General features: G+C 46.0%; 1 protein-coding gene across 5 annotated transcripts in view; it reads right to left on the bottom strand.

The window, feature by feature from the left end:
• The window catches only part of LOC115105794 (protocadherin gamma-A5-like), a 35,747-nt gene that overhangs the window by 18,174 nt on the left and 5,205 nt on the right, over positions 1–12,368 (bottom strand). For 2 of the 5 annotated variants that reach the window (XM_029628185.2, XM_029628187.2), the window contains exon 1: positions 9,083–11,616. The exons of the other annotated variants lie outside the window; for them this stretch is intronic. In XM_029628185.2, coding sequence (XP_029484045.1) covers positions 9,083–11,473 — 2,391 coding nt within the window. In that variant the 5' untranslated portion in view covers positions 11,474–11,616. Of the gene's footprint in view, positions 1–9,082; positions 11,617–12,368 lie in introns of those variants that run through there. 5 annotated transcript variants of the gene reach the window in all.

Below are 12,368 nucleotides of genomic sequence, written 5' to 3'. Positions count from 1 at the left end.
CATACACTGAGTGTACAAAATATGAAGAAAACATACATTTTCCATGACATAAACTGACCAGCTGAATCCAGGTGTAATCTATGATCCCTTACTGATGTCACCTGTTAAATCCACTTCAATCAGTGTAGATGAAGGGGAGGAGAGGTTAAATAAGGATTGTAAAGTCTTGAGACAGTTAAGACATGGATTGTGTATGTGTGCCATTCAGAGGGTGAATGGGCAAAACAAAATATTGAAGTGCCTTTGAACGGGGTATGGTAGTAGGTGCCAGGCTCACTGGTTTGAGTGTGTCAAGAACTGCAACTCTGCTCTGTTATTCACGCTCAACAGTTTCCCGTATGCATCAAGAATGGTCCACCACCCAAAAGACATCCAGCCAACTTGACACAACTGTGGGAAGCATTGGAGTCAACATGGTCCAGCATTCCTGTGGAAAGCTTTCGACACCTTGTAGAGTCCATGCCCCAGACAAATTGAGGCTGTTCTGAGGGCAAATGGGGGTGCAACTCAATATTAGGAAGGTGTTGCTAATGTTTTGTACACTCAGTGTATTTCATTATTTTTTCTAATTTGCCTATCTAACTGATTGAGGAAGTATTTAGCAAAGATAGGACAAATCTATATAGCCTAAAGACACAGATTTAAACTATCTGTGTCCTTAAACTATGTGTCACAATATCAATTTGTCCACACTGATTTAACGACAATAGGCTACAACCAGGGGACATAGATGATCTAAATCTCCCTGGAAACTGCGGGAGCTCGAATTACAGTGTTAGATGAAAATAACGTTTTAATTATGAATCATGTAATATGGGCCAGGCCGACAAAACATAAATATAGTCGTATTTCATCACGATGATCAGAGGCAGAATAGGACCCACTGCTGCAGCACAACATTATTCAATCCCTGAAAATAGGTGCGGCTGAGGCAGAAAGGAGACCCAAACGCGCTGCACAGACCGAGCGGAGCATTTCAGCACCACGCGGGTGGACAGCGCCACACACGCGGACGGCTCACACTGGTGCATGCGGCAGACAACAGGCAGCACGAGAGTTGCATAAACAATGCGCGCCTGTTTCCTCTCACTGGAATGGAAAACACTAGCTAACTGAAGATATAAAATATACTTGTGTGTTAAACATGATTATTTTGCATGTTATGTTGGTCTAAGTGTGTGTGTGTGTGTGTGTGTGTGTGTGTGTGTGTGTGTGTGTGTGTGTGTGTGTGTGTGTGTGTGTGTGTGTGTGTGTGTGTGTGTGTGTGTGTGTGTGTGTGTGTGTGTGTGTGTGTGTGTGTGTGTGTGTGAGTGAGAGAGATAGAGACAGGAGAGAGAGAGAGACAGGAGAGAGAGAGAGAGAGAGAGAGAGAGAGAGAAAGATAGAGAGGGTGAAGAGAGAGAGAGAGAGAGAGATAGTGAGAGATACTAGTGTTATCTTCATGTTCCCCTTATGCTTCATGAGTAGGGCCCTGAGGATTCCTGGTCAGGTCCCTTTGTCAGGGAAAATTCAGGGGCCTATAATCATGAGGTCGGTGCCTGAACGCCATCCAGGGAAACACAAGCATGTTTACCATAACTAAAGAAACACGTTTGCTATTACCAAACACAAAATATACGGTATCTTATAATATGTCAGCAATTATGCATGTTATTTGTATTGTTTTACTGTGTTTGGTCCTTACAGTAGCTAACAGAACATGGTTAGATATGCAAGGGTGTGAATATCTCTGTAATCCACTAGTGAACAGAGGAGAGTATGTTTTTGTAATAAATATCACAATCTTCACAAACACCTGCACCAGGAACAACACCATCTTCACTGAGGGTAATATACCCGCAGACAAAAAGATAGAGAGTTTCAGACACACATTTCCCTCTCCTGCTGACCTTGCCCTGCCCCACTGCAGGTTAGGGCTGGTGAAGACTGAAACATGGCCCATGGCAGGGGTTGCTTCCCAGTGCCTTTCCACCAAACACCCCATAGACGTTTAGCTGCACCCCCCCACGCTCAAAATTTCTTAAGGAATGGTACAGTCTTCACCATGACTCGGCCAGTCGTCATGGCAACACATCCCACCTCTCCTCCTGAAAATGAATATGTTATTGTTTCTGTGTTGTAGCGAAAGGGTGGGCTGGAAGACTGCAAGCTGTCTGAGAACCACGCACAGAGAAACACATTCAATTCGAAGGATTGAGCCAAAGGGAAAGGCTGCAGTGCAAATTAAGTGTTGATGGGCTGTGTGCAGTGTATGTTCATAATTAAAGATGAGCATAGCACACTTTCATTGCATTCTAACTCTCTGTTATTACATATAGCTCAGGAAAATCCAAAGCTATAAGAGTAAAGCCAGAGGTCTACTGTCAAACACAGTCTCTGTAAGGACAGGGTTTACTGTGGACAAGTCTTCTATAAAAACACATCTAGTCTATAGCTCACTGTATTAAGCTGTGGTGTTGAATCAAGCTAGAGGGCTATGGGGAGTAGAAATGCATACGGATGTGACATGGTCAATAGCTTTTTGTTACCGGAGAGAGATGGAGAAAGACAAAAGAGAGAAACAGATTGAGTGAGTTAGTGAGAAAGAGAAAGAGAGTGAGAGGGAGGGAAGATAGCGAGATAGACTTTCTAAATGAATAGATCCTGTGACTCTGTGTATCTAGGTGGGTAGTGAGGTCTGCACAACGCATCACCGGGGGCAAACTACCCGCCCTCCAGGACACCTACACCACCTGATGTTACAGGAAGGCCATAAAGATCATCAAGGACATCAACCACCCGAACCACTGCCTGTTCACCCCGCTATCATCCAGAAGGCGAGGTCAGTACAGGTGCATCAAAGCTGGGACCGAGAGACTGAAAAACAGCTTCTATCTCAAGGCCATCAGACTGTTAAACAGCCACCACTAACATTGAGTGGCTGCTGCCAACACACTGTCATTGACACTGACCCAACTCCAGCCACTTTAATAATGGGAATTGATGGGAAATGATGTAAATATATCACTAGCCACTTTAAACAATGCTACCTTATATAATGTTACTTACCCTACATTATTCATCTCATATGCATATGTATATACTGTACTCCACATCATCGACTGCATCCTTATGTAATACATGTATCACTAGCCACTTTAACTATGCCACTTTGTTTACTTTGTCTACATACTCATCTCATATGTATATACTGTACTCGATACCATCTACTGTATGCTGCTCTGTACCATCACTCATTCATATATCCTTATGTACATATTCTTTATCCCCTTACACTGTGTATAAGACAGTAGTTTTGGAATTGTTAGTTAGATTACTTGTTGGTTATCACTGCATTGTCGGAACTAGAAGCACAAGCATTTCGCTACACTCGCATTAACATCTGCTAACCATGTGTATGTGACAAATAAAATTTGATTTGATTTGATTTGATTTATGTAAGCATATATAGTACAGTACATATAATCTGAAGAGAATACTTTGATTGAACTGAAGAGGAACAGAAGCGAGTGCTGCAGTGAAATCTGCCTCCCACAACCTTCCTCCTACTGCTGCATGATGAACAACAACACCTCACTCCCTCCCTCTGCCTCCACACAGTGTGCTCAGCACCACTAATACACAACCCAGTCACTTGCTGGTAAACAGACAAATACACACACACTGAGGACCCCCAGGTCCGATACGGGAAAGTGAGTGCTTGTGATGATGTGACGTTCTGAGAGAAGGAAAGAGACATAAACAAGAATACGATTGCATGTAATTACAGGTGTATGGTTGTATAAGTACATTGGAATATTAAATAAGTGCAATGGTGTAATGGGGTTAGGACAGATTGGTTGATGGATAGTTACAGAGGAAACTAAATTAAACACAACATAGTGTTTCATCACTCACAAACTACACACAAGTCCAACTGGGTCAGTTTTGGATTGTGAAGCAATTAAACAGGCCAGTGCAATGAGAATATAGTCAGGACAAACAGAGTACAGCCCACTTCCTAACATCATGGTGTTTTGTGTAACTGTAGGAGTATGCAGGCAGCTGGCCTGAGTGGCATGTCACACAAGAAGTTAGGGGTAGATTAAAGAGATGTGGCTCTGCTTGTCAACTCTCTCCCTCCATGTCTGTTTGTCTCTATCTATGTCTGTCTCTTTCTGTCTCTCTCTGTCTCTCTCTGTCTCTTTCTGTCTCTCTCTGTCTCTCTCTGTCTCTACGTATGTCTCTCTCTATCTCTGTCTCTATCTCTGTCTCCCATCTATGGCTGTCTCTCTCTGTCTCTATGTCTGTCTCTCTCTCTATCTTTGTCTCTTTCTTTCTCTATCCCTCTCTTTCTCTATCTCTGTCTCTGTCTGTCTGACTCTCTCTCTCTATCTGTCTGTCTGTCTGTCTCTCTCTCTGTCTCTGTCTCTGTCTCTGTCTCTGTCTCTGTCTCTGTCTCTCTCTCTGTCTCTCTGTCTGTGTCTCTGTCTCTGTCTCTCTCTCTGTCTCTCTGTCTCTCTCTCTGTCTCTCTTTCTCTGTCTCTGTCTCTCTTTCTGTCTCTCTGTCTCTCTCTCTGTCTCTCTTTCTCTGTCTCTGTCTCTCTCTCTGTCTCTCTGTCTCTGTCTCTGTCTCTCTTTCTTTGTGAAGCACTTGCATGCATGCACTTGCACATGCGCTCGTGCAAACACAAACTACTAGTCAGACATAGCACAAGACCATCATGTGTATTATTTACAAGCCCTCCCCCGTATAACCAACATTTCTTCTGTCAGGAATCTGCAGCACTTGTTGTTTGCAGAGTGTTACCATGACAACCTGCATGTCCTTAAGGTGAATCTCCCTGGGATGCTGGAGAGTAGAGTTAGTGACTGCGTCACACAGCTCTCTCTGTAAATCTAAGCATATAACATACTTGAAGTCACCTGAATACAACAACCAATACAGAATAACTAAATCTGCTGTTCTCGTGAACCCAACAGCAAACATTCAGGGACAGGGACCCTAACATGAACATAACCACAAACACTCAACCACACAACCATAAAATAAGTCCTAAGTTTTTCTAACACATCTAATACCTCAGTATCTATGCAGGATTCTGTGGTTAAACAGGAGGCAAAGATGTGACGCTGTTGCTGGCGGATATCAGGCAGATGAGAAATCTCTCTAACTCTCACTAACATGCTCTAATCTAAAAATCCGTACAACCTGTCAGCCATTAGCACTGTGACTGACAAGTAGTGACCTAGGTTACAGACAGACAGACAGACAGACAGACAGACAGACAGACAGACAGACAGACAGACAGACAGACAGACAGACAGACAGACAGACTCATTCTGAATACAGAGCCGATGCAGTGTTCATACAGGCATGAGTGTAACACTGCTGTGGAACGAAGCCCAGAGTCTGATAGAAGAGACTTATAAGCCCATTACTGCAGTACAGCAGCACAGATTATTAGAGTAGTGTGTGAGCGGGAAAGTGGGTCAGTGTGTCCAAGCGCTATGGTGTTTTACAGAGAGAGAGAGATGGAAGATGAGAGAAAGAGGGGCAGGAGAGAGAGAGAAAGAGAGAGAGAGAGTGCGAGAGAGAGGGAAGATCAATGGGAGAGAGCAAGGAGAAGGCTCCTCAGAACAATGACTTGATAGTATTAGCAGTGAGTCAGGTCAGTTGATCAGTCTGTCAGTCAGTCAGTCAGAAGAGACCTAAGGAAACTGATACTGTGAGTTTATAACATGCTCTTTTAACTACACACCTGCGGGGTAAATAAGAAGGGAAAAGAGTAATCAACTGAGGATCATAGTCACGGTGTTGCAGTGTATTTCAGGAAAAAATTATAGCAGGTTAACACAGAATCATGACATCACAGGCTGCCTGATGATGAGCCATCTGGCCTCACTAATACCTCTACATGTATCTATGTACAGACACTCTTATTGTCACGCCTTGGTCATAGTATTTTGTGTTTTCGTTATATATTTGGTCAGGCCAGGGTGTGACATGGGTTTATTTTGTTGTGTTTCGTATTGGGGTTTTGTAGGCATTGGGATTGCGGCTGAGTAGGGGTGTAGCATAGGCTTGGCTGCCTGAGGCGGTTCTCAATCAGAGTCAGGTGATTCTCGTTGTCTCTGATTGGGAACCATATTTAGGTAGCCAGGGTTTCACTGTGTATTTTGTGGGTGATTGTTCCTGTCTCTGTGTAGTGTTCACCAGATAGGCTGTAATAAGTTTTCGCGTTCCGTTTGTTGTTTTGTTTAATTATAGTTATTTCATGTATCGCTATTCTTCATTAAAGAACATGAGTAACCACCACACTGCATTTCGGTCCTCTCCTTCGACAGACGAACGTCGTTACAGAATCACCCACCACACCCGGACCGAGTGGCGTGGTAACAGGCAACAGCGACATGAGGAGCAGCGATCAAAGGACTTCTGGACTTGGGAGGAGATATTGGACGGTAAAGGACCCTGGGCACAGCCGGGAGAATATCGCCGCCCAAAAGAAGAACTAGAGGCAGCGAGAGCTGAGAGGCGCTGGTATGAGGAGAAGCAACAGCGGCAGCAGGAGCAACAATATAGGGACTACACTACTTGGGAGGAAATAGACAGGTGGGCGGTCGACCCAGAGAGAGTGCCGGAGCCCGCCTGGGATTCGCTGGAGCAGTGCGAAGAGGGCTATAGGAGAATGGAGTCGAAGAGAAAAACACGGCAGCGCAGAAGAAAGCCCGAGAGTCAGCCCAAAAAATGTATTGGGGGGGGGCTCAGGGAGAGAGTGGCAGAGTCAGGAGTCAGACCTGAGCCAACTCTCCCTGTTTAACGTGAGGAGCCAAGGAGGAGACCAGAACCAGAGCCGGTGTTAGAGGGGAGCGAAGCAGAGACTGTGAAGGAGTTAATGGGGAAAGTGCAGGAGAGAGTAATGAGGGAGTTGCTAGCTTGGTGCTTTAGGTACAAAATTTGTCAGACGGAGCGAGTCGGGGATTTGATGGCACCTGGGTCAGCGCTCCATACTCGTCCTGAGGTGCGTGTTAGTCGGCTGGTGAGAATTGTGCCAGCCTCACGCACTAGGCCTCCTGTGTACCTACCTAGCCTTGCACGTCCTGTGCCAGCCCTGCTCTCAGGCTCTCCAGTACACCTTCACGATCCGGTCCATCCTGTGCCACCTTCACACACCAGTCCTCCGGTGGCAGCTCCCCGCACCAGGCTTCCTGTGCGTGTCCTCGATCCAGTACCACCAGTTCCAGCACCACGCACCAGGCCTTCAGTGCGCCTCGCCTGTTCAGCGCAGCCAGCGCCTTCCTCCTCTACAGCGCTGCTGGAGTCTCCCGCCTGTTCAGCGCAGCCAGAGCCTTCCTCCTCTACAGCGCTGCTGGAGTCTCCCGCCTGTTTAGCGCAGCCAGAGCCTTTCTCCTCTCCTGCGCTGCCGGAGCATCCCGCCTGTTTAGCGCAGCCAGAGCCTTCCTCCTGTACAGCGCTGCCGGAGCCTCCCGCCTGTTCAGCGCAGCCAGAGCCTTCCTCCTCTACAGCGCTGCCGGAGCCTCCCGCCTGTTCAGCGCAGCCAGAGCCAGTCTCCTCTCCTGCGCTGCCGGAGCCTCCTGCCTGTTCAGCGCAGCCAGAGCTGTCAGCCTGCATGGAGCAGCCAGAGCTGTCAGCCTGCATGGAGCAGCCAGAGCTGTCAGCCTGCATGGAGCAGCCAGAGCTGTCAGTCTGCATAGAGCTTCCAGTCAGTCAACCAGATTCTTCCAGATCTGCCAGTCAACCAGACTCTTCCAGATCTGCCAGTCAACCAGATTCTTCCAGATCTGCCAGTCAACCAGACTCTTCCAGATCTGCCAGTCAACCAGAATCTTCCAGATCCGCCAGCCAGCCAGGATCTACCGGAGCCAACTACCTGCCTGAGCTTCCCCTCAGTCCCGGGCTTCCCCTCAGTCCCGAGCTTCCCCTCAGTCCCGAGCTGCCCCTCAGTCACGAGCTGCCCCTCAGTCCAGTGGGGTTCTGGGTGAGGACTATTAGGCCATGGTCGGCGGCGAGGGTGGATTATCCCAGGACGCGAAGGGGAGGAACTATGACATTTATGGAGTGGGGTCCACGTCCCGAGCCGGAGCCGCCACCATGGACAGACGCCCACCCGGACCCTCCCTATGGTTTTGAGGTGCGTCCGGGAGTCCGCACCTTAGGTGGGGGTTCTGTCACGCCTTGGTCATAGTATTTTGTGTTTTCGTTATATATTTGGTCAGGCCAGGGTGTGACATGGGTTTATTTTGTTGTGTTTCGTATTGGGGTTTTGTAGGCATTGGGATTGCGGCTGAGTAGGGGTGTAGCATAGGCTTGGCTGCCTGAGGCGGTTCTCAATCAGTGTCAGGTGATTCTCGTTGTCTCTGATTGGGAACCATATTTAGGTAGCCGGGGTTTCACTGTGTATTTTGTGGGTGATTGTTCCTGTCTCTGTGTAGTGTTCACCAGATAGGCTTTAATAAGTTTTCGCGTTCCGTTTGTTGTTTTGTTTAATTATAGTTATTTCATGTATCGCTATTCTTCATTAAAGAACATGAGTAACCACCACGCTGCATTTCGGTCCTCTCTTTCGACAGACGAACGTCGTTACACTTATCTAGAACAACTTACAGGAGCAATTAGAGTTAAGTGCCTTGCTCAAGGGCACGGCGGCAGATTTTTCACCTAGTTGGTTTGGGGATTCAAACCAGCAGCCTTTCTGTTACTGGCACAACGCTCTTAACCACAAGGCTACCTGCTGCCCAAATGCCATTTAGTTACTGATAGGCCAAGCTGAGACGAACACAGAAACCGATAACACTCTAGTCAGCACCATGTAGTGCCTTTACTGATATATAGTAGGAGAACCCGTTACACATTATAAAGGTAAAGGTCTCCAAAGATACATTGTGTGTATCTGCACCCATTCATATAGATAGACAGACATTACACAGATTGGAAGAGGGTCAAAGTGTGCTTGCCTGTAGTCCAGCCACCAATACAACATACCACAGTTTGGACCATGCTACTAACATCTTTCAGTTGTAAATGTTATCTTGATCAGAGGCAAGAGAATGTATGTGAATGTATGAGGGGGGGTCTCACCTCAGCATCTTCCTGCTCTCTATTTTCTCTCTGCATTGTCCCCATGCAACTCACATCCACCAGTGTGTTCTGGCTATAAGGCCTCGCAAACTTCACATTACTCATCCTAGAGTCAGTGGTTCCACACACCTCATAGTTGTATACACGTTGTAGGGTTCCCAGGGTTCCGTCTGGGTAAACGGGAGGGTAAAATGGGATAACTGGGAGGTTTGCTGCAGATTTATAGAATAATCGATTCTGTCTCCATCTGTAGATTTTTACTGTGACAATGGCAATGATGGAGAATATGAACAGAACCGAGACCACAGCCAAGGCCAACACCAGATAAAAAGTCAGGTTGTTGTCATATTCCCTGTCCACTGTGATGTCAGTGTATTCTGAGAGGACTTCAGGGAAGCTGTCCGCCACTGCCACGTTCACATTGACTGTAGCTGATCGAGAGGGCTGCCCGTTGTCTTCCACTACAACAGTGAGCTTTTGTTTCACTGCATCTTTATCAGTGACCTGGCGTATGGTTCTTATTTCTCCATTCTGTAGGCCTATTTCAAACAGCGCTCTGTCTGTCGTTTTCTTCAGTTTATACGAGAGCCATGCATTTTGTCCAGAGTCCACATCAACAGCCACCACTTTAGTGACAAGATAGCCCACATCTACTGAACGAGGCACCATTTCAGCCACCAGAGAGCCACTCGTCTGCACTGGGTAGAGAACCTGAGGCACATTGTCGTTCTCATCTTTTATGAATATGTTTATAGTCACATTGCCACTCAATGGGGGTGAGCCTCCATCTTGTGCTTTGACATTGATTTTGAAAGATTTGATTTGCTCATAATCAAAGGGCTTCACCGCGTAAAGGACCCCACTGTCGGAATTTACTGTCAAATATGCGGAGAGTGGAGCCCCGTTTAAACTTCCATCCTCAAGGAAATATGATACCCTAGCATTTGATCCCCGGTCTGCATCTGTAGCGCTCACAGAAAAGAAAGACCGGGAAGGAACATTGTTTTCAAACACATAGGCATCATAGCTTTCTTGGGGGAATTGGGGTGAATGGTCGTTCACATCCGATATCTTTAAACTGAGCGTCTTTTTACTTGAGAGCGGCGGACTGCCTCCATCTACTGCCGTGATTGTTATATTATACTCTGCTGTTTGCTCTCTGTCCAATACAGATTCTGTCACCAGATTGTAATAATTTGATAAAGATGATTCCATCTTGAAAGGAAGGTTGTTATGAATGGAACATGTTATCTCTGCATTTTCCGCGGAATCAAGATCCTGGATGTTAATCATGGCTATAATAGTGCCAGGGACCGAGTCCTCGGGTAGGGCACTAGAAAATGACATGACGGTTATTTTCGGGATGTTATCATTAATATCAATAACATCAATAACGACGCTACATGAGTCTGTTAAGCCACCATGATCTTTGGCTTTTACCTTTATTTGATATTGTTTGTTCTTTTCATAATCTATATCCCCTACTACTCTTACCTCGCCTGAAATCGGGTCGATTGTGAATAGCTCTTGAATACTTTTGGTGGCATGCTCAAAATAATACTCTATATTGACGCTAGATCCCTCGTCTGCATCTGTCGCACTTACTGTGGTAATCAATGTGCCTTTCGCTGCATTTTCTGGAACAAATGCTTTATATGTAGCTTGGCTAAATGCCGGGGCATTATCATTTACATCGAGAACGACGATGTGAATTTGAACTGTTCCAGACCGCTGAGGGTCTCCACCATCGACAGCAGTTAAAGTCAAATAGTGATGCTTTGTCTTTTCTCTGTCCAGAGGTTTTTGAAGTACCATCTCTATGTGTTTACGGTCATCTATGCTACCTTGAATATTAAGATTAAAATGGTCTGTGGGGTTTAACATGTATTTCTGAAGTGCATTTTCGCCCACGTCTTGGTCTACCGCGTTTTCGATAGAGAAACGCGCACCAGGTACGGCTAACTCGCTGATTTCCAATTCAATTTCTCTCTTCGGAAAGACTGGGCTATTATCGTTGATATCTAGTACTTCAACTGTAACTCGAAACAGTTCCATTGGATTCTCTAATATCACATCGAAACTGAAGCTACATGCGGGCATCTCCGCACATAGCTGTTCCCGGTCCATTCTCTCTTTTACCAACAATTGTCCTTTTTCTCGGTCCAGCCCTACGTACTCACTGTCGCCCGCGCTGAAAACCCGAGCTCTCCCGGCTACGAGCCGTTGCGGGTCCAGTCCCAGATCTTTTGCTATATCTCCAACAAAGGATCCCAAGGTCATTTCCTCCGGGATGGAGTAGCGGACCTGCCCGGCCACGGGGTAAACTGAGAACGCGCAAACCATGAACACGCACAACGGCCACTCCAAGAGTCTGTTCTTTCTCATTGCCATTTCACGACAAAAATCTGAAGCCAAATCACAATATTAAGACTGAAAATAAATTCTAGAATGTATTTGACAAGAATCCAGTCAATGAACAGAATATTAACAGAACAAAGAGCAGTTGGACACCTAATGTACAGACATGGGTCCTTATTCTCTCGTCTGGAGCTCCACTTTACTGCGCTTCTGTGGGTTTCTAAACGCATTATTGTGGGAGGAACCACGGTGTGATTGTGTTTTATATTACATGCGATCCACAGCGGCACCTAGGGTTCAAACAAATTATTGCAATACTAGAGAAATTAAGGTTTTGGCATGTAAATGTATCACACTTAAAAATACCGAATACATGTTGACGTGAGACATTTAGATATTTCGTAATACAAAATTCACCACCATAGTGTCATAAAATATTGGATAAGAATGTGTTAGTTTTGAAGAGAAATAAGTCAAAGATGCAGTGGAGCGCATACAAAGACATGCGTAATGACAACGCTTGTGCTCACACGAACGCAGAGAGATAAAGAGAGAAAGAGCAATTGAGCGAAGAGAGCATTAGACCGAAAGAGAGGGAGACGATGGTGAGAGAGATGCATCAACACCCAACAAAGCATATAAAACAACCCTGATCAGGAGTAAATATTAATTTCAATATGCCCTCTCACCTCTCAATCGATATCAGCATCCGCCTGATCTCTCATTTCACTCTGCATTGTCCCCATAGGACTCACGTCCACCAGTGTGTTCTGGCTATAAGGCCTCGTAAACTTCACACCACTCATCCTAGAGTCAGTGGTTCCACACACCTCATAGTTGTATACACGTTGTAGGGTTCCCAGGGTTCCGTCTGGGTGAACGGGAGGGTAAAATGGGATAACTGGGAGGTTTGCTGAAGATTTATAGA

The sequence above is a fragment of the Oncorhynchus nerka genome, linkage group LG22 (genome assembly GCF_034236695.1).
Source record: "Oncorhynchus nerka isolate Pitt River linkage group LG22, Oner_Uvic_2.0, whole genome shotgun sequence".
Lineage (NCBI taxonomy): Eukaryota > Metazoa > Chordata > Actinopteri > Salmoniformes > Salmonidae > Oncorhynchus > Oncorhynchus nerka.
This window is presented reverse-complemented; position numbering and strand designations above follow the sequence as displayed.